The sequence below is a fragment of the Amphiura filiformis genome, chromosome 20 (assembly GCF_039555335.1).
Source record: "Amphiura filiformis chromosome 20, Afil_fr2py, whole genome shotgun sequence".
In the NCBI taxonomy this organism is placed as follows: Eukaryota; Metazoa; Echinodermata; class Ophiuroidea; order Amphilepidida; family Amphiuridae; genus Amphiura; species Amphiura filiformis.
In genome coordinates, this window is record NC_092647.1 from 46144490 (window position 1) to 46168719 (window position 24230).

The 24230-nt window shown below is 36.9% G+C and overlaps 1 protein-coding gene across 1 annotated transcript in view; it reads right to left on the reverse strand.

The window, feature by feature from the left end:
* The window catches only part of LOC140141836 (uncharacterized), a 184236-nt gene extending 160216 nt beyond the window's left edge, over window positions 1–24020 (reverse strand). Inside the window, exons 1-3 of the mRNA XM_072163699.1 lie at window positions 23871–24020; window positions 20923–21253; window positions 9137–9238 (exon numbers count right to left, since the gene is read on the reverse strand). Of these exons, the coding sequence (XP_072019800.1) occupies window positions 9137–9238; window positions 20923–21007 (187 nt within the window). The 5' untranslated portion in view covers window positions 21008–21253; window positions 23871–24020. The remainder of the gene's footprint in view (window positions 1–9136; window positions 9239–20922; window positions 21254–23870) is intronic.
* Window positions 24021–24230: the final 210 nt, after the last annotated feature.

The window sequence follows — 24230 nt, forward strand, 5'->3', positions numbered from 1 at the left end:
AGTTCAATTATAAATTTATTCGGTCTATTTAGCGTTGGTTATGCATGGGAGGGAATGAATGACTTTTGCTGTTAAATTAATAGGGAGGTGATCATGTGAAATTGGGCTGTCTTTCATTGGATTTGTTTCTTCATTAATATTTTTTGGGATAATTGGGAACTCTGCTCATGCTAAGATATTTTGTAAACAATGTTTTATCATATTTAAATGTCTAGAAAACTTGTGTGTTCATGCAACTTTTGTGATTCACAAACACACTTTTTAGAGGTTTTGCATTTGTATTCATGGGACATTTTAAACTCGGGTTTTGCAAGGTCTGTCAGAGTTGTTAATAGTACAGAGTTTTACATTTATTTCCATATTTGATTTTTGTATTCAGACATGAGGCATTCCATTTGATAAACAAAAGCAGTATTATTTTTTGTTAATTTATTTGAACCAAAGTGAAATCTTGGTCAAGTTTGAGTAGGATCTTTGGACATCATAAATTGTTTGATTTATGACAAAAACTTATTGATCTTGTTGACCAAGCAGATATTCTTGCAGCTCAGAAACGTGTGCTTTCACATGCCAAATTGTGCCTTTTTTATAGAAACTATTTTTTTGTATTCTGGACATATCTTTTATACTTTTATATTACAACAAACTGCCTCAGTATTCATTCCTGCCAAAGATTAGTGTGTTCATTCCAAACACTCAGTACTTACCGCCTAGTATCTAGGATTTGTGTTTATTTATTATGGATGATTGGTATTGGTAAGTGTATGTTATTATGTGTTTTTATGCCTTTTCGTGATTACATGTACATGCTTAAAACATGATACTGAGACTTCTATTTTTTTTAAGTGGCAATGCTCTTCTTCCATGGTCAGTGTTAATAATGATAAAAGCTGTGTGATTAGTAACGATTTTCGCTGTGTGATGCGTTACGTAACAATTGGAAGAAAAACTTGTCAGGTGATCTGTGTGATAAGCCTGAACTTGATAATAATCGTAATAGAAAACTGTGTGATGATTAATTGATAATGATGAGAGTATATATTGGAAGAAAACTTGTCGGGTGATCTAGCTGTGTGCAGGCCTGAGCTTGATAATATTAAATGATTATAGAAAACTGTGTGATTATTAATTGGTGATGACGACTGACGAGTATATATCATGGGTTGATATAAGCGACGGGATCTGTGTGTGTTGATTTATTAACCTATGTGGTTAATTTGAAAGAATTATGATCCCTGGATGTGAACATAGGCCTATTATGAATTCAATATCAAAACTGTGCAAGCGAGCGGAGTTTGTGTTTGTCACAATAAACTCAAAACGATATTGAATTAGTATAGGCCTGCAAAATTGCCATGTATTGTTGTGCAGCTGGTACAGAAGTCTCAGTTAGTCATGTTTATTTAAAATTTATCATGTTTTGTCATTTTTTACAAGGTACTATTTATATTTTTCTCTGTGTTTTATTTCCACAGAGGTTTCGGTATTCTTGGTATATTCTATTCGGTATTCCGTTGTGATTATTGGATTGATCGTTATTTATTGGCATTCTCGGGGGTATTCTGTAGGCACACAGTCTAGTATTATATTGCGATATTATTGATTGTGAAGAGTTTGTTGTGAGGAAGAAAAGGGAGTAAATAAAGCTACCAATTGAAATAGAAAAAAATACATGTGTGAAACGTGTTGTTATCTCTATAAGGTTTGTGTCAAAGTCCACACGGTGTGTTCTGCCACACCAACGAACCCGTGGTGGTGATAAAACTAAACCAGTAGCCCTACCAGTCTCCGGTCCCGCCACAATATTTTGACTTGTAGGGGGTAGAGAATCAATGCTGAATCGGTCAATTCAGCACCTCCTAAAGTGGCACCCAGGTCACATGCCCCCTCTGTACACCACTGGTTTTCAAAATTAAAAAAATTCACCAAGTATTTTGGGAAAAGTTGTAAAACTGTTGACAATTTGGGTTAACTTTAATGGAAAATGTGAGACTTTTGTTATTGTGATAAGTCCAAATTTCTATACGGAGGGGTCCACTTTCAAATTCATAGCAGTACCTCTATACCCAAATCAAACTTGAGTACCCCCCTGAATTGACTTTATTTGTCACAATTCACACTGATACCAGAGTTTCAGACAATAATATGTATTCAGTAAAACTGCTGTAACTTCTTAAGTGGCATATTTTCTAATTTCCTGCAGACGTGAAAGATGAAGGTCGGCCGCCATCAATAATATTTTGGGACATTGATAGGTTTTGATAACACTTTTCAATCACGACACTAAAAAATTCTCTGGAGCCCCCGTTAAAAAAAATATGACCACCCCTAAAAATCGCTCCAAAATCACCTAAAATATGTTTTAAAAAGCAGTTTTTCATCGCATTTCAAGGAAATATTGTAAGAAACTCCATAATTCAACAGGTCCCAAACAAATTGGCATTGAAAATACGTATATTGGTGAATCTCCTCATAAATTTGCAGAAGCCAGCAATTTCATTAAGGTGGATTTTTCATAAACTCAATATAGCCATATTTTCAAAATGTCGAAAATGAGAAAAAATGCAAATTTTACCTAATTTCTAACTTAATTATTGCCTTTATTCAGGCTGAGTTTGATATGACCTTTTTCGATAAACATTTCCCATCCTTTGACTATAGGAAAATGCTTTTTTTATTGTGGGATCTTTTTCCAATTTATTATGAGGGGTCTTTAAAATATTGCATTTTGCATTAGTTCAGTAAATCAACAAAATCAAAATGAGCATATTAATATTGTCTAATACTATGTACAATCTGTATTAATCAGAAAGAAAATATTATATAACATCAGTATGTAGATTATTAATAACAACTGAGTGCAAGTTTTTACCTAGAAGTGACTTTTTAATGTCCAAATATCCCATTTTGGCTGTATTTGGTCAATAATTTACATTCATATATGCCTACATACATGGCGCTACCTAACGGCGCTTGACTGTTTGAGACTAAACAACGGCGATATGGCCCAGCGTTTAGGACCGGCTGATCTCGTGAGGGATTTCAGTTGGAGAAATAATGGTATATGATGAAGAAATAGTATAGTATCACAAAATGTTCTGGTATAAGCGTGGTTTTCATGAATGAATCCCTAAATTAAATTTGATGATGCGTGAGAATTTGTTAGATTTTACTACATCTACTTGGTCCCATTACCATTTGGTACAATAACCATTTGGTCCTATTTACCATTTAGACCAAAACCCAATAGTCTAGGGACCGTTCACAAACACTTGTGGGGCCACCCCTTTACAGACCTCAAAGGCCCCTCCCCTTTTTGACATGAAAATTATGGGTCAACCCCATAGAAACCTATTTCGTTTTAAAGTTTGGAGTGACAGATAACTCATACTGGCCCATGTCCCATGCCTGTGGCACCCCCGGTGATGCATGATGAGCCTATACCGGTTATATTATTTATATATCTTGTAAAGACCGGAAAAGAAGAACAAATAGCCCGGCAAAATGTCACTTTCAATACATGCAGGCCGCATATGTCTTCTTCTTAATTTTTTGGGTACACTATATTTGATGAATGTAGTATGTTTATACACGTGCTCCGTCTCATTTACATATATTTACAGCCCGTAACCAGTTGTAGACGATTTTTTTTTTTTTTTGAATTGGCAAATACACGACATAGTATTATAACTGGTTATTAGACCATACGGTTAATAGACCAAACGGTTATTAAATCAAAGGTAATTAGGCCAGATTGTTAATAATACTAGAATTTACGCGGTTCATAATTAAGGTGGCCCCCACCCAAAGGTGTGTAAACAACAAATAATATGCAATATGTTAATAAGCTCATTAATATCAATAAAATATATGCAAATAACATGACACAAAACTATCCAGCACATCAGGCCAACATTATACTTCATGTATCACAAGACCAAGTTAGAAGATGATCGGTTGTTGCGTTTAAGCTGTAGAGTGGATTGATGAAAATGTGAGCAAAATATGCAAATTAGCTCATCAATATTCATAAATATCACAAAACTATACAGCTTATCAGGCCACCATATCCAATCACCAAACCAAGTTTGAAATTTATCGGTTATTGCATTTAAGCTGCAGAGTGGATGAATGAAAATATAGGCAAAATATGCAAATAAGCTAATTAATATTCATTGATATACAAATAACATGACACAAACTATACAGCACACCAGGCCACCATATCCAATCACCAAATTAAGTTTGAAGTTGATCGGTTATTGCGTTTAAGCTGCAGAGTGAATTAATGAAAATGTAGCTGCAAAATGTAGGCAAAATATGCAAATAAGCTCATTAATATTCATAAATATACAAATAACATGACAGAAAACTATACAGCACATCAAGCTACCATGACCAATCACCAAGCCAAGTTTGAAGTTGATAGGTTATTACATTTAAGCTGCACAGTGGATTAATGAATTTGCTTCCGACCGGACAGACAAACAAAGAAACAAAGAAACAAACAACCAGTCAACCATTTGGATGATAACATAAGCCCCACATATATGTGGGGAACAAAAATATTAGACCAAATGGTTATTAGTCTATATGGTCAGTAGACATACTGGTTAATGGACCAAACAATATTATACTAAATGGACATTAGACTATATGATTATTAGACGTGGTAATTAGCCTTTCTGGTACTAGACCTTTTGTATGTACAGACTTGATATTTAGTATGGAATATTGTTTTGCAAAATTCCAAGACTGGTCTGGAAGGGGTCTGCATAAACCGCACGGGCTAAATATTAATCGGGGTGTGTCGGGAGATGGTGTAACATAATTTTTTGACAGAAAATGTGCTTTCCAAATTCCATTAGTTTACATTATGGCGGTTTTAAGGAGACTGAATTGGATTTTTGTGGGGGTAAAATTTCTGAATTTGAGCAACATCATTCTGTTATTATCAAATTTATTGAGGTTTAAGGTGATGTTTACTGAACCTTAATACCAATAAGTGTTCATCAGAACTGAAATGCACTTGTAATTTACCAGTTTTGAAAGTGGGAGGAGCTTTAAAAATATGGCTCTTAAAAGTGGTACGCACTCAGAAAGTTTGAATGGCCCCTTACAATCTTACTGTACACAAAGAAGCAGCGTGAGTTCATTGGACAACCAGCAGTTGTTTTTGTACCATAAGTTTATAACATTTGACCCCCGGGGGGTCGTTTAAACTTTCTGAGTACGTGCCACTTTTAAGAGCCATATTTTAATCTCCTCCCATGTTCAAAAATTTGTACATTGCAAGTGTATTTCAAATGTGATAAATGCCAATTGCTGACGAAGTTTAGGAAATATCACCTCAAACCCCTATACATTTGATTCTGATAATAACAGAACAATTTTGCATAAAGTCCGAAATTCCAGCCCAGTCCTCGAATTTTGCGAGAAAATATTCCATACTAAATGTCAAGTCTGTAGATAAAATGGGTATTAGACCAAATGGCAATAGATCTGACACCTGATAAAGTCCCCGAATGCGTGAGTCTCACACTCAATGAGATATTGTAAACGTACATCATTACATGTACATATTCACATTCAATTTTAGACAATGCTTGAAGTACCTGTACATGTTATTTGATAGATAACTCATATTATCAAATTCGCCTTTGAAAAGAAATTAAAATTCCATTGCATTGGTAGTAGATATTATATGAAGTATGGCGTGGTGTTTGTTTTGTTTTGTTATAAATGTGTTGTTGTTTTTGCCTGATCTAACAGTTAACTAAATATTAGTCAATTTTATTTTAAATATGATTTATTACCTAAACAGTGTAATGTTGGTTGCAAATTCCACTTTCGAAAATATGTTTAAAGACACAAATTCCTTGGAAAAAACAAATTCCATAAAAAAACACACATTCTGTTATTAGAAACATATTTCTAAAATCAGCAATCAAAATAAATATCATATCAATCTAGGAAACCCAAGTTTCATATCATTAGTAAGCAGGGAGATTCATATGCAAATTCCACAAATTCCACTATAATAAAAGAGCAAAATCCACATGAAAATAGTTATCAAACTTAAATCAATAATAACCTTGGTTGAGAATTGAAGCCGTATTGTGAATGTAAAATAATTAGTATGTTTATACATTGGAAAACGTAAATTGAGTCTACAAAAAAAAAGCAAAAAAAGGAAAATCCGCCAAAATCAACAAACTCCCCTGCAGTATAGGAAAAAAGTCCCACGCTAATTTAAACATATTTCAGAAGTACAACATGTTGGTTATAATATCCAAAAGGTTTGATCCAATGTTAGCCTGAGTATAGCAGAAAATGTGATTTGAAAATGCTCTTTTTTAGCTACTTTCAAAATTATGAAAAATCCTGTTTTTGCCCAAATTCCACGATGATATTACGTAATTATATCAAAAGAAATACATTTTTCTGAATAGGTCATCTTATAAAGCATAGTTCAATTCCAATATGTTCAACTTTCTGTCAGACCCAGGTTATTTCAAAGGACATTTTCATGATGTCAAATGTTGTTCATTTTAAGCTGTATCAATTCTGAGGCAGGTCAAAAGAGGGCCAATTTTAGGGGGGTCATGGAATTTCCCCAGAAGTCACCTGATTTTTTACTATCATAGTTGTGAACCATCTGACCTAGCTAGACTACATACCAAATATCATTGGATTTGGCTGACCTTCATCTTTCAGCTTTGTGTAGAGGCCGCATGGTGCTTAGAAAATATGCCACTTAATTATTCATGCAAGATAAAAATAGTAAACATTTTCGGAATGGAAATTTGTCAAGGAATCTGTGCAAAAACACAAAAATCACAAAAACACATCATTTGCCTCAAGGTTTAGAAAAAGGAAAAATTTGAAATGTGTTTTTTGTGTTTTTTTATAATCTAGACAGTACATTGTGATTTTTTCCAAATATTTGTATTTTTACACAAAATTGATGTTTATATTTAGATTCATAGACTAATTTACTCTCCAAAAATGTATACTTACATATGAATAATTAAGAAGATAGCCCTTTTAGTTAAAACATTTCTGAGAGTGCAGTCCCCTCAACATGTTTGTTGCTTCCATTTTATTTCTCCTGACTGACAATTGGTCATTTGCAATTATGAGGTCATTTATATCAGCTTAATTAAACAGGAAATTAATTATTTGTTCTCCAAGCAATTGTTCTTACTGTGGCCAAAACTGTACAATGACACTGTATTAAAAGAGTTGCCACAAGATGTAGTTACCCTTCCAAATGGACTATTGGTCTGCTCTGACCAAGATATGGCATGAATCAATGGATTTTTGGAATGGCAAAAGGAGCCTGGACATGGTATCATGAAGGGAAGATAGATACCATGTACATTGCAGGAACCTGGAATGCCATCTTGGTTTCCAAGTCATTTTTTGGTCAACATATGAGAACATTGTCGCATATAGCAACCAGCTCGACGAAGGAAACTGCAAATGTGCACTATGGCAGTGGCGGCACCAGGCGGCATGGGGGGGGACAATGCTTCCAATCAGAAAAGCCTCTTGTCCCCTCCCCCATGCTCCAGTAAAAACCCAAAAGAACCCATCTTGGTTTCCAAGTCATTCTTAATTTGGTCCAACATATGAGAACAATGTTGTCGCATATAGCAACCAGCTCGACGAAGGAAACTGCAAATGTGCACTATGGCAGTGGCGGCACCAGGCGACATGGGGGGTGGGGGGCAATGCTCCCAGTCAGAACAGCCTCTTGTCCCATCCCCCATGCCCCAGTAAAAACCCAAAAGTATAAAAAATTACCTTTTGGGGGGAATTCTGTGCAAAATTGGTATGCTATCGACTTTTCCCCCATGCCCCACTGAAAACTGCACACTATAGTTTTACCCGAGACGAATATACCTAATATTTGACTCAGGTTTTACAGGGTTTCTCCCCTTGCGTGGCATCAGCCTGACCATGAATACCTACGGTCACCATTGGTGTGGTATTTGACGCACCTTTGGGCTGGACAATTATGGCAACACTGCCAACAGAATCAATTTTAATTTCCTATAATACTAGCATTTAGGAGATGTTAAACAAGGAGGATTCAACAGAGATAAAAGATTTGTAATTTGAATACAAACACCTGCTTGGTATTACACATGCTTTCATTTTATTTGCTGTATCAATTGTTTGATTATGGACAATTTTTGCATAAGCACCTTGAGCTGTACAAGTCAGTCTCAGTGGTCAGTGCAAATTTGGTATAATCATCAGCAATCAGATCATTCAGAAGCTTCACAGACAAAGATATACACATCACACACCCAACACACTCCAACCCTACCCATCTCACCCATCCACTCCACCACTGGCAAATGCTGACATACACACTTTTGACCTGAGATAAGAATGGGAAATTTATTTGGTTGATACTGCCCTCGTTGAATTAGAATAAATTAAACTTCTTCACGATTACGTCATCGGGAGCTGGAGCCTATACAACATGGAGCATTACAGTAGTGCTCTGATCAATAACAGTACCGACAATTAATGCTAATTTCTTGTGTTTTGGTATGTTTATTTGTTTGTGTGAGGGGGCCCCGATGGGGGATCTCAGTGTCGGGAGGTATGAGTGAAGAATACCATTTTTTCCCCTTTCAACTTTTGAGTCTACATGTAATATCGTTTTATCATGTTTATCACATGCTTACCCCTAACAGACACATAACAAACACTGGATTTTTATCGCAATAGCAATCGCATCAACTCAAATTCCATCCAATGTGGACAACAGGGGTTCCTCTGTGTCCACTATCACACAACAATTTCTTGTATGTCCCCCCTCCCTATTATTTGGAGGTGTTTGCAAAAGCACCCATAATTATGCTTGCACGATCAAACCACAGATCTTGGAACTTTCGAGGGCCCGGTTCGTGAAACTCTGGTAAAACTTACGACAGTCATATGTCATATGTCATATGCAATGGACCTATCACCTATTGTATGTATAAAAATAAGATTGATAGTCTATTCCCCGGTCTATTCATGCATGACATACAACTGTCGCAAGTTTACGACTGAGCTTCACGAATCGGGTTTCTTGATCTGGGCACTGGATCTGGGATCCAACAGATTTACTTACCAATACTAGAGTTAGTGGCAGCACAGGATAGTGTGGTTGGTGTAAACGTGTAGTCATCCGCACTCAGATCAGACTGAGATAAGCTAGAATTACTTGTCTTCCCTGAAACAGAAATAACACAAAATATTAAGCTATAAAAAGGAAGTATGAAGAATGGTTTCCCACAATTGTTTAAAAAATTAAGAATATGACAATATGAACATTACTGACACTCATCTGATTTACAATGCTGATGCTGTTTTTGCAAAATGCTATTAAGTCCGGGATGTAAGTCTGATCATTTAATTTCTTTGAGTAATGTAGTGCATTTTTTTTCTATTTTCATACAGCTGTAAGGAACAACTGGTTGATATACTGTACTGACACGAATATAGTCCCACCTTCGAGTAAAGTCCCACCCCCAAATTTTTTGAAAAATGTTCAAAATCACCCCTTTTCCACAAATGAAGTACAAAAGATTAATTTTTTGAGGAAAGCATTGAAATTACTACTTTTTAGCTCCCCAAGCCCCTGCCCCACCTTAAATAAATCCTGGCTATGGGTTTGTACATAGGGTACTGGTGAATTTGGAAACTGAGCATTACACAACATACAATGTTTTCTATAGTAAAAATACAACCATGAAATTTGAACAGCTGTCATGACACAGAATTCACAATTCACAATTTGTTTGGTTTCCAACCACTATCGGTACACCTTTTGGTGCATAATAACACATACTTTTCTTTCAAAAATGGGGTAAAGAAGGGGTCAATAAGGGGTAAACATGTCACAAATAAAGACTAAATCCAACTCATTCACATTTTTACTGGACTACGAATCACAAAGCTCAATACTGACTGTAACAGGCAAAATTTCACGAGATAAATTTTCTGCTTTGCCAATTTTGCCTGTTTCACTTGTTCTAAAAAATGTTATACATTTTGTAAGCTTCCTAACATTGGCTTATTAGGTACACAATAGGACTACAGTATTGCATTGTTATTTTTTGTGGAAGCTGCTTAAAATATAAAAAGCACAGAAATAAACGTAACACAAAAATGACCACTTTTCCAGTATAGCATGGTGCCATTGACCTCAGCTATTTGCAAATAGCCTTAAGTCGCATAAGTGTGCCATTTTTGTTTCCAATTCACAGTATGTCTGCCTGTACTGATCGGTATTCATCCCCGCTGCGACGTACTTGATTAAGAGTTGGTCATACAGAGTTTTATATTAAACCCACGTTTGTTACGTTTACAAGCTATTATTGGCAATAGTTGTATAAGCTTACTTTTTTGTGAGGCAATCTTCTCCGGTTGCAACAAAGGAGATATTCACACCGGATTTTATAGATCTAATTTAGTCTGGGTTCAGTATCTGGGCTGCCAGTATCAGATCAAGTATGCATTTATGAGGCTATGTTTATCGTAACATCTTTTTCAAACCATAATGACTATGAGGCAACTTTCCATTATTCATTATTTTCCAGCATTTCAGTTGCCATTTCATCAACACTTGGCACACTATACCTCCAATATTCTGTTAAAACACAACCCTAATCTGCGAAAGACTAAGAGAAGGGCCTGCACAAATTTGTATTAAAATATTTTTCACCAAGTACTTAGGACCAGGTACCAATGTATACCAGCTCTCTTACTAATAAAAAGACCATGAAAATTTGAATTTCCGTCACAAACGCGACCAAAAAAATCAAAATGCGGGCGGGTTACAATAAACATAACATTGACTTTCATTAGCCTAAACATGCAAATTAATTTGTTCCAATGTGTAGCCTTTATGTACCCTGCTGCCTATCAATTTCGGATCCATTTTTACAATGTAGCCATCATGCATGAGGACATGCATGCCACAAATCTAGATTTGAATTGATCTGGATTCAGAGCATTGTTTGGATTGCTAAAAAACTCGCATTGTAATTCCTGGTTTTTGAATATGTTGATATAGTAGGCTCTTGTTCCTACATGTACGTACTGCAACAAGAGCTGGGCACAGTCTTGGCAATTTGAGTCTACTTGTAATGTACCTTCATATACAACCATTTTAAATTTTGGTAATAAACCCATACCCTCCAACATTCAGTGCACAAAATATTTGTATTTTACACTATTTTAGCCCATGATCAGGTTGAATTTTGGTGAAAAAAAGGGGCTCCTTGCCCCTTTTCTTTTCCTTTGCCCTCCAGATTTTATTTTTTATTTTTGTCAGAGGGGCACTTTTTTTCTTTCATATTTTGTCAGGGGGCCCTCCACCCCCTCCCGCTGGCTATGTTACTGCATATAACATACTTATTCCAAATGTTTTTAGCATGTTTTCACTTCTTTCATCTTTGATGAGTATACATATCTTTATAATCCATGCATTTGCTTGCATCTATCATTGTTTTTTTTGGTTTTTTTATGATATTATTTTTCTAAACTAAACTATTAGCTTATGCAACAAAAAAATGTTTTACGGGCTGACAGACTTATTTATTATATTAATGACCCTAAAATATCACAGAAAGCTTGAAAAAGCTGGCAAAATATAATTAGAATTTTTGCAAACATATTTATTTTTTCAAACATTTTCAGTCAAAATCAATCAATTCTGGCCAAAAACAAGCTGATTTAAGCGAATTAATTTTTAAAAACTCACCCAAAATGCAAAAATATGGGTTGGTCGGGACAAAAAATGGGTGCTTTTTACGTCGCCTTATGTCAATTTATATTTCCCATTAAAGTCAATCAAAATTGATCTTTGTTCATAAAAGTAATTTCTTTCAATAAATTTTGTTAAATTGAAATCAATGTATATAGATGACTGGACAGAATCATTCATGCAAATCATTTTAATGGGCATCATTGAACTTTCATGGTAGGATTTTGATAATTAATTCACAGAATTTGTTCCAAGTCATTTGCTTTATAACAGAAGTACACTGACACATCCATAAGGTGTACGTACCCAGACATCTGACATCTGGCATGATATCTAGATGACCATCAATATCATTCAGAACAATATAATGTTTCCTGAACTTTATATTTTGCACAACAAAAAAATCCATCTTTGCTATAAATTGGTCATTCCAGTTGAGATCCATACATGTATACCTCTTACGGAAGACATGACCTTAATCTTCCACACATGGAGTGTGAATTTCAAATGGAGTTACCTGAATAGAGGTTTTTTATCCCTTTTTGGCCAAAAAGGTCCAAATTTTGAAAAAAAAGTCCACTATTTCAAAATCTGTCCCCACTCCCAAGTCCAAAAAGGTCCAAATTTTGGGGAAAATCCACTTTTTCAAAATCAGCCCTCCTCCAATAAATCCTGGTTACGGGCCTGGCTAGCAGTTCTGAACATCTTTGAGTACTGGTGACTATTACATGTAGGCCTATCTCTGGAAACTCCAAAATTGCACCAAATGAAGCATTTGTTCCCAAATTGGTCCACTTTTGGCTCAATAATTCTTCAAATTGACTAATTGTAAAACAGGTTTGCACATTTTTGCGTGTCAATTCTAATTTCAATTGGCCAAAATCCCAACATACAGCCTCTGAGTAAACACCGTCGAGTACCAGAACAGAAGCCAAAAACAGTGAAAGGGGCAGGGTTTAATTTTTTCATGTTGTTTTTTCTAACTTACATTGAGGCCTACCATTAAAACAATACATTTCGAAATATTGAGTGCCAGCGGTTTTCATATGAGAAGCAAAAACATGTATCACAGTGCACATACATTTTTGTACACTTCCGGTGTGGTTACCACAATTCACCACATTTCTGTTCACACCATATGAACAAAACATATCTTTTTTAGCTAATAGTAATAAGCTATATAAAGCTATATAACATACATTGTATCAAAGCAAACAATCAAGTAACAATTACAAGTATAATTTAGATTTTCCCAGTGGATGAACATGCAAAGTGTAATATCAAACCAGAATAACAGGTGTAGGCTATCACAACAAGTCATATGAATTAAAGGCCTATATTCAGGGATTTCCTCATCGCGATGATCATAAAATTCAAAATTCAGATTTGGGACCTTTGTCAGATTTGGGACCTTTGTTTTCAGCTGCACCCCCTCTCCCCAATTTGCAAGAGTATAAAAAGTCCCAACAATTTGCGAGTGTAACCAGTGAAAAAAATAGGGTTTTTATGATTTTAAAACGGTCCATATTTTGGGAAGAAAGTCCACTTTTCACAAAATTGTCCTGCCCCTGGAAAAAAGGTCCACTTTTTCAAAATCATCACCCCAATAATAAATCCTGCATACGGGCCTGCTAATGACAATTTTAAGACTTAACCTTCACTTTTGAGCAATTTATGCACAATTTTAATTTTCTTACACTTTTACTGGGATCACTGAATAAGCCTTTAATGTGAACTTTGAAAATGAACATGTTTTGCATGGGGCAAAATTAATATTATTAGTGTCTACACCACAAAATTACATACAATAACAAAGCTACAAATTATGACCTTTTCACCGTGTCACCTCCCTGGTTGGTCCCTACAAATTAATGTATTAACACTGACATAGAAAGACCGACATACAAAGTCATGTATTGTACTTGTTGACCTACAGCTATACGAAGCGCCAATTTTTACATTTTCATGGATTTGATCAAAATTGATGACAAGTCTGCTGAATTTCGGACTGTTGACAATTTTTCTGAATTTCAGATGTAAAAACCACGAAATTGGGTGAAATGCTCAGAAAAGGGTGATCATCGGATGATTGATACAACTTACAAGCGCAAGCCCTATATCATGTATATACTAAAACAGAAAAATCTTGACAAAAATCAACTCAATAGTAAACTGATAGGCTGTGTGATACAATTATAACACACAGTGTCTTGTACCTAACATTGAGACACACCAGGGCCGTAGCAAGTTTGATAAATGTGGGGCGGCCATCAAAATGGGGGGGGGGGGATGCCAAAATACAAATATCGCCAAAATTAAAATAATGCTATAAAGAAAAACAAAACACATTTATCAAAAATTGGGGCGGCCACGGCCTCCCCGTTTGCTACAGCCATGAGACCCATCACCTGAACATTCAAGTTTTGACTTAAATTGCTCCAGCATATTGGGTCCTGGAAGCAAAATTTTGAGTACAACCCATATAGTACAAAGGGTAAAAAAAAGGTTAAAGTTGGGATTTAGGGTATTTTATGTTAGGATTAGGATAAGGATTAGTGTTAGGGATAGGGTTAGGTTACAGGGGGGCAAGGCAAATTTCCAGGGGTCTAATTTAGACGAAAATGGTCAAAAATGGGCTAAAAATTACAAAAAAGGCCTCCCACAGGGGGAGGGGCAAGCAGGGGCAAGACTTTTCACAGAGGGTGGAGCAACTGCCCCATGGCTAATGGTTATGGTAAGAGTTATGGTTAGGTTTTGAGTTAGGGTTGTTTAGGTTAGGGTTATGTTTAGGGTTAGAGCTTGGGTGAAGTTTGGAGTCCGAGTTAAATATTAAGGGTTATAACCCAGTTATTGGGTTTTTCCATAGACAGTAGAGAGAACTCTCTACTGTCTATGGTTTTTCAGACTTATTACTCTTTGGACTAATGACCTGTACTAACATTTTGTCCACTAACCCCTTTCCCCCACTCCCCCAGTAACCACCAACATTTTCCAAGCTTAAAATTAAAATTTCACTGGAATTGGCTTTTACTTATAATAGTAATACCAGATTCTGCATTTGATGGAGTAAAGTAGGGGATGATGCTGTCAATGGGGTGATGACCTATTCTGTAGCTTTCTGTAGGCTGAGTGAATTTTACTTTCTTTCATTATTTTATAGCTTTACATTGAACAAGAATAAAAATCAATCTGAAATGTTTGCAAACATGACTCATTTGACCTACATCAATTCAGCTTGTTTTTATTTTGCTTCAAGGCATTTTTCATATATTGATCGTGAACATAATGAATAATTAATGTTAGCAATGGTGGTGCATACTACAAGTGTATCATGTGTCATATTTTGCCGGAATCAATATTAGGCCTGCATGTACAATATGCAATGTGTTTTCTGTCGGTATATAAATGTGAGCTACATTGTACATCAGTGCTGTCTTTGAAAAAAGTCATTTTTTGGGATCCCAAGCATTTTACATGTTCACTGGCATACCGTATCAGGGTCAGTTGTCTAAGGGGGCAGAGACAAAAACATTCCCAGTGTGTCATTTTGGTCCTGTGCTACTGTGATTATAGCATCCAAAACATAAACAATTTTCAACTGTTCATTATTTTAGCCAACCAAAAATGTACATGAAATTTTGTGTTTGCCACACCAATTTTCAATTTTAGTTACAATATTTTTGCTCAAACTAAAGATTAAACGTTTTGTTTACACGATCAATTTTCACTTTTCCACTATTGGGGGTTAGGGATATTAAGAATTGAATTTTTTTTGGGGTTCAACCCACATAACCCCCCTCCACACACACACAACCCTACCCCCCACCCCAAAACCCGGCCTACATCAGGACAGAATGTCGATGGATCGGTCAAAAATTCTGCAACGGGCATTCAGAATTGGGGGCATCACACAGGAGCTTACCTCCATGTTACCGTAACACGGAGGTAGTGCAAGGTCATGACTTAACACGGATACTTGTCCACACGGTCCTTCCTCGTGGTCTTTAACTCTAAGCACTCCGTGTTAGCTGCACAGCTCGGTCTTATAGGAATTTACTGGAAGTTATAGGGCCGTTTGCTATAGGCTACTGCAAGTACACTGTGGAAGCCAATGTCTCTTAGTTTCAGGGCAATTATGTCCTACACGTGGTTTTTTCGCTGTTATTTTCTTCTCCACTCAGTTTCTTTGTCTTTCAAGACACTTATCAGCTCTTCCGTTTCTTCTTTTGACCAGTTTAATGTTGTTGTTTTTGTTTTTTGTTTTTGTTTTGTTTTGTTTTCGTTTTGTGGTGCTTCTTTCATCATGTTCATTCTCGGTGAGAAACGGAGATAAATTATTGTGAATTTATTGCTACAGATATTTAAAATACTGCGAAATTGTAAGTGTTGTATCCATAAGATCAAGCTTACCCCGGAATCTTGTTCATACGGGCGATAACACGGAACGATCGCTTCGTGTTAGCGCGCTACCACAGAGATTTCTCTGTGGTAATTCTTCCGTGTTAAGCTTCGAGGTAGTCAACACGATACTTGTTCAGACGGGCGCTAACACGAAGCTACCTTAGAGGTAGCTTCGTGTTAGCTTAACACAAACTTACCCCTAAGCCCGTCTGAACACTGCTTCTATGAACAAGTACTAATAATACTTTTTTAAACTTTTTAAACATATACATTTTTATATTTTAAAACACATAAAAGTGTTGTTATGGGGGAAAATGCAATTGGCCAATAATTCATGGTTCAGTCTCGGGGCACTCATATATGAACCGACACATGCAATGTCTATCCTTGTTTAGGGGCAAATTTCTAACCATTTCCTCACTTAGGATTAAAGGGTGTTTTTATAATGTCTATTGTTTTAGGGGTAAATTTCAAAACAAGGGTGTTTTTATTTCAGTACAATCCTTGTTTAGGGTTTGTTTGACAAATTTTCGACATCCTAGCTTAGGGTCATTTTTGAAAGTCAATTCACGCGGATGATTACAACTTTTATACATGAGTGATCCCCCCGGGGGTTCAGATGTTGGGTACAGTGCAAAAACTAACATATTTTATGGATCCAATCAAAGATACTCATGATCTATTTGGAATTGAAACAGGATATTCCAGTTGAAATTCATACACCCCCTAATGGGAGTCACTAATAATCTCCCATACAAGGGGTGTAGACATAACCCCATTTGAAATTCACACTCTCTGTGTGGAAGATTACCCCCAGGTCTTCCACAGGAGGTGTATGTATTTCAACTGACATTTCCCAATGCTTGGGAACTACATGTAGTGAATTACAAATAATAATTGTATACAAAAATATCTGGGAGCAAACAGGCGGTAAGTTTAACCAAATTATTTAAAACATATTATTGACATGGTAGAGAAGTGTTAACAAACTGTGCAGTAAGTCTCTCTTGTGCTGTTTCTTTGCTTATCCTACAGTAAGTCTAAGTGGTCTCTTACTAGCACCTGAAGCAAGGAATTCCCAATCCCAAGATGCATTGCAATAAGTTCCTGTTTCATCATTCGTTAAATAGTGAGTTTCCTTTTTTAACCAAAACTTCTTAATCCTTGAAGAGCTCAAATGTCACCCCTTTCCTACTTACACATTTTAAGCAGTGGAATTGTATTTAACACATGAAATTATGATCAAGTAGCCTTATTTCTCAACATACATGTATTATAGGCCAATGTTATTATTCTTTGAAAATTGCTTTATATCACATTTTTACTAAACCTGTTCTATTACTAATGGCTTCTGCTTCTAAGGTGACTCTGCACCCAACGTATATAGTTGAAGTGTTCTATTGTGTTCATCTGACTCAGCTAATTAATTATCACTAGGCGGTTACCCGTATTTGGCGGTTCTTGGCTGTCGTGATTACCTGGCTGATGGTGACTGTACTCACTAAGTTTTATGCCTACAGGACAGTTTTTACTAATTTGACCTCAGATGACCCCTTGTGACCTTGGATGACCCCCAAATGACCTTCCAAAAATTTGACTCTAAAAGTTAACTGTGCCCACCAAGTTTCATGCCCATATGAACATTTTTTACTAATTTGACCTCAGATGACCCCTGGGTGACCCCAGATGACCCCAAAATGACTTTCCAAAAATTTGACTCTAAAAGTCGATTGTACCCACCAAGTTTCATGCCCATACGACAGTTTTTACTAATTTGACCTCAGATGACCCCTGGATGACCTCGGGTGATCTTGGCCCACTCACAGAAACAAATTTGTTCTATCTGAGGTCCAGATGCACCCACCCACCAAGATTGAGGAAGGTGCGACCCCTAGTCTCCGAGAAAATAGGCGGAAAACAGTTTTTACTAATTTGACCTCAGATAACCCCTGGGTGACCTTGACCCACTAACCAATACAAACTTGTTCCGTCTTAAGTCAAGATGCACCTACCCACCAAGTTACATACCCATATGACAGTTTTTACTAATTTGACCCCTAGATGACCTCTGGTGACCTTGACCCACTAACCAATACAAACTTGTTCTGTCCCGGGTCAAGACGCACCCACCTGTCAAGTTTGAGGAATGTGCGACCCCCAGTCTCTGAGAAAAACAGTTTTTAATAATTTGACCCCTGGATGACCTTGGGTGACCTTGACCCACTAACCAATACAAACTTGTTCTGTGTGGGGTCAAGCTGCACCCACCTACCAAGTTTGAGGAACGTGCGACCCCTAGTCTCCGAGAAAATAGGCGAACAGACAGAGTCACAGACAGACAGAGTCACAGACAGACAGACAGAATCACAGACTACCAGTAGCTGCACCCACCTACCAAGTTTGAGGAACGTGCGACCCCTAGTCTCCGAGAAAATAGGCGGACAGACAGAGTCACAGACAGACAGAGAGACAGACAGACAGACAGAGTCACAGACTACCAGTAGCTGCACCCACCTACCAAGTTTGAGGAACGTGCGACCCCTAGTCTCCGAGAAAATAGGCGGACAGACAGAGTCACAGACAGAGTGACAGAGTCACAGACTACCAGTATTATTATACTGTAGATAATACAATGTAGCAATAAAATTAATACCGGTAAATCATAATAACTTTCCATCTCTACAAATGTTTTCATCCCTGACCCTGGTGTATGTCATAATCAATTACAAGGTATAAATTCTTCGGCTATCTTCAGTAGATAGCAAACATTAGCAAGTTTACAGTATCGCATGGAATACAGCCTGCACGGCCCATGCAAAAACCATCCAGCCAGTTGCCATCTATGGGAAGAAGAGTGACATAGGTAGCAAAAATTCAAAACAGAGTACTGCCTTTCCAATTAGTGGAGACTGGGTAGAGTGCCCCTCCTGACAAAAAATGTAAAATTGGGAAGGCAAGGAAAAAGGAAAGGAAAAAAAAGGAAATAAGCACATTCAAAACTACCAAGTGTATCTTCTGTGTGTTACACTTTTAATACACAATCATGGGCCAAACTTAGTGTAACTGTAAAATTTCAAATTTCTTCACATCTTCCCCGATAAATGCTGGGCCAAAACACAACACACCAGGACATTTTCCTCTAAACCCCCCCTCCAACCACCAAAACCAGAAAGAAATAGCACCCCCCCACCACCAAGAAAGGTAGCCACACCCCTGGTCAATGCGGACAAGAGCCAGTGGGGTTTGGCTTGTGCCCCATACACGTATTCCTCTGTGTTCACTGGCCTTAATTACTACAATATATTCAACAGTGCATGATGGGGGAACATGAATTTAAAGTATGTGTTTGCCAACCTGCTTTGTCCAATAAATGTCTACAAACACTTAGTAAGGTAAATGATCAACTCAACTTATTGTACACCTATGATCCATGGTAACTAAGGGGAAAATAAGAATTGAAATAATGAGCAGGAATGACCTTGTAAAACATCCATCATGTTTGTTTGGTATAACTGTTTTTTGAACAGAGATATTCCTAACAAAAACATGCACTTTCGTAATTACAGTAGCCAATCATTCACTAGGGGTTAGTGTAGTGATATCAGTTCAGGCCAAAGAGCCCTACAGGCCGATTATATGCATGGTTCGGGTAATGCTTGACCAAAAGGGAGTTTAGATGACCCCCTCGGATGGGGGGTACCATACTCACTACAAATGACCATACACATTTACATTCAAAGTTGTCAATACTTGAAATTTGGTAAATTTACTGTGCCAATTTGTTTTAAGGGGGTACTACACCCCTGTGGTAAATTTGCAACTATTTTTGCATTTTTCTCAAAAAATAATAACACACTGGTAACAAAAGTTATGTATATTATTGGGGCAAGGAATCCAATTTAATACTACACTGAAATATCAGTGACTCAAGACAAGTGATTCAGTGTAATATGATAGGAATTGAGGTACATCATAGCGGTACCTTATTTCTTATCATAATTAACGAACCGCTTGTCTTGGGTCACTGAAATTCCATGTAGTAATTGGATTCCTTGCCCCTATAATATACATAATTTTTATTACCACTGTGTTATTAGTTTTTGAGAAAAATGCAAAAATAGACACAAATTTATCGAGGGGTGTAGTACCCCCTTAAATTTGACAGAACAGATATATAACAATGGCCATTGTCAAAAGTTTCTTGGAAAATTGGTAAAGCAATCTATCCACTTCTTTATTCTCAATTACTCATATATATATACATATGTGAGGAATCAAACTTAAGAGGCTCACCAGGGAACCAAACCTATCAGGCTGACCGGGGAACCAAACCTATCAGGCTGACCGGGGAACCAAACCTATCAGGCTGACCGGGGAACCAAACTTATCAGGCTGACCGGGTACCAAACTTGTGATGGGCTGACCAGGGAACCAAACTTGAGGAACTGACCAAGGAGCCAAACTTAAAAGAGGCTGACCGGGGAACTAAACTTGAGGGACTGACCAGGGAACCAAATTTGAGGGGTTGACCAGGGAACCAAACTTAAGAGGCTGACCAAGGAACTAAACTTATCAGGGGCTGACCGGGGAACCAAATTTGAGGGGTTGACCAGGGAACCAAACTTATCAGGGGCTGACCGGGAACTAAACTTATCAGGGGCTGACCGGGGAACCAAACTTGTGAGGGGCTGACCAGGGAACCAAACTTGTGGGCATCGAGGTGGACGGCAAATTAATATACTTACTATGATCCAATCCTGGCGATTTCTTAGATCCAACTTTGAATTTTGAAAACATGTCCAACAAATTGGCCTTTTGATGCGTTTCCATGGTTATCGACACTGATAATGATATAAATCCAAATGTTTATTCCTCAGGGATTCCAACTTTCATGGTATACTGTTCCACATATCCACATCCAATATTTTATCCCAATGTATTCCTGATACCGTATTATTCATCAGATTCAATCCATAAATGCCTTTTTTAAAATTCCAGATAAGTTCCTTACAACGTAGTAATCCACTCCACACCAAATGTCATATTCATGCAGCTTTTGTTGAAGATTAGAAATCACTGAAATCAAAGAAATTAAAAGAAGAAAAACTTGTGTTGTAAAATGATTTTTAAGCTTAAAGGAGTATTTCGTGATCCTAGCATCCTCTTTTTATGACATTTTTCAGTAGATTTCCTCGAAAAAAGCGTACTCCCAAAATTTCAGTTGATTCCGATTTTGCATTTGCAAGTTATGCATAATTATGCATATTACACGGCTCCATAGGCCACTGTTGTAATTTCGACTGTGGCTTATAGCAGCTCACTTTTTCAGGGGTTCAGCAAATGGGGGGGGGGGAGGCAATTTTCAAGGAATACTCTAACAAACAATGGGATAAAAAGTACAAAAAAGCCTAAAAATCTGAAATATAAAAGACAAAATAAGGCATTTACATGAATCTGTAATCTCTATACCCGGTACTGATGGGGCTTCAACTTCATCAATACTGCTGTTTTTTTTGGGGGGGGGTCTTCATTTTTTGCCTAATTTTTCATTTCAAAAATACCAAATGACAATTTGAATGACTTATCCTTCACTTTAAGTAATTTATAAACAATTTTTTTTTTTTTTTCGCTAGGATCATTGAATTGGGCTTCAATTACTTATTATTTTAAATATATATATTTATTTTGAAACAAGTGGTCACAGGCCAATATCAACGGTACATTTTGGCACTGCAGATTTTAATAATTATATTGCAATTATGGTTGATTTTATACATTGATGATAATGCAGTGGCATTATTATTTGTTTGTTCAGCATCATTATTAAGAAAGTAGCAAATTAATGTAGGGTAGGTGCAGGTAATATGGGACAGCAGGTAATATGGGACACCTGTTTTCATTTTAACAAAAAGTAGCTTAGAGAAGGTAAACACTTTAAGTTGATTTGTTAAGTGTTTAGAGACATCAATTGTGCTTCTAGAAATGCAGTTTTGGAGTTTGTGTATCAAACTCTTGGAAATCAATGCCAAAAAGAGTGAAATTGCCCAAAAAATTATGTCGTTTTTTTGGCCTGATATAAAATCAATGACGTCACATTTTATGATTGTGTATCCAAAATCTCTGGTACTGAGGGGGCATTTGTCATTTTTTATGATCTTTAGGTGATGGGTTAAGCTTATCAGCAGGTAAAATTCCACTGACAAGTGGCACTTTCCTTTTATAAATGATTATTTTCTCTGATTTTCAACTGAATGGGTGCAGGTAATATGGGACACATAGGAAATTGTGTGCATTGTCAATGCGAAAAGCAAAACTATTTAGAAAATTGAATTTTCTTGTAAAAATTTGCATTTAACATTCAAAATCATGTAACAAAAATGTTTTTAGAACAAAAGAGTGATTTTCTGAACTTTTTGATTTTCACCATAGAGATAATACAGTGTCCCATATTACCTGCACATGCAGGTAATATGGGACACTTGACGATGACGCTATTTTGACGTCATAGCGTCCAAACAAACATAAAAACAAGGTAACATTGCCTGTTTTATTAATCTTAAAGGACAGGTTGTTCATCATAACAATCTCTTGTGGGCATATCTTCTTTAGTTTTTATGCAAATAAGCTAAACGTCCTTAATGGTCCCATATTACCTGCAGGTACCCTAATTAAAATGTCATTTAGCACAGAAAATGTCAAACAAAAATCAAATAATTAAATACTTTGCAATTCTCAATTTTGGATGCAGCAAGGAAAAAGTAAACTAAAAATCAATTGTGAGGGGTCTTTAAAAATAACGAATAATGAAAAACAGCCTTGCCCTCATATTTAGGTGCCCATTTTAGGTGCCCATTTGGAAAAGATTTTACAAAACATGGGGTGCAAGCAGTAAGTAGTACCCCCAGCCCCACCCACTCAACACAAAAGTTGGTAATCACTGTAAAGGGGGGGGGTCTTGGCAACATGCATGGATGGTTACCGACTTGAGTGGGTTTGGAAATTGGGATGTGCAAAAGGGGGGAGGCCATGCAATTTTTGGCAGACTGAGAGGGGAGGCAAGCGATTTTTGGCAAGCCATTTGGAAATTTTACCCAGGGGCTCATTACACAGCCCCTAATCAATCAAATTGTATCTTTATTCTATTAAGAGGGATTTCATTTTCTTTGGAGGGGGTCATGAATACCGGTATGTCAGCTGATCAGAGTCAATATTTTTGTGACCCCCCCCCCATCATGGGGTAATTTTTTACAATCCCCAGGCTATCTCAGGCTGAAAATTTTTATGACCAAGACCCCAAAAATGAGATGTGCATAATATTCACGATCCAAAAAATTTGTGAGCCCCCCCCCCCAAGGCCCGAATGGCACTCAAAAATGATTTGTGGCTTATTTTGAGGCATGCACAATGTTTAGCTCTTTATCACAAGAACCATTTACGGCATTCATGCATGTGCAAGTCTCCTGAATTTGGCAAATTTTGCTAGTAAATTAATGTATGCACTCAGCACTCAGCTCTGTCTCCTCATTCACATACATGGATATGGGTATATCACATCGATTCGCCCGTTACGTTTCGAGTGGGTCATCTCATCGAGAATACAACCCAACAAAACGCTCGCGTTCTGCAGTATATTTATACTACAAATGGAATACATTAAATCAGCATAAAAATGATTAAAAATTATTCTACTTACAGCTTTTATCTGTTCCGTCATCATCACATCATCAGTCTACATCATGATCATCCGAATCTCTCAACGCTCTTGTTTATTGATTTTAACAGTGCTGACAATGTAAACAAAACGAGTTTCCCGGTGCACGTGGATTCCAGGGTACAGAAAATACTGCCCTCAATATGTGTTTTGTACAGGGAATGCAAGACGCGATTAATAGCCCAATTCTAGAAGAAGAAGAGAACAAAGTAATTAGGCCATTATGTCACAGGGGAAGCCGTTGGCAAAATCGCCTGAAATTTTGCAACATTTTTTGAAGTTCCCCAAAACTGCGCAAGACCACCATGACCTGATTGAGCTGCATTGGCAAATTGTGACAAT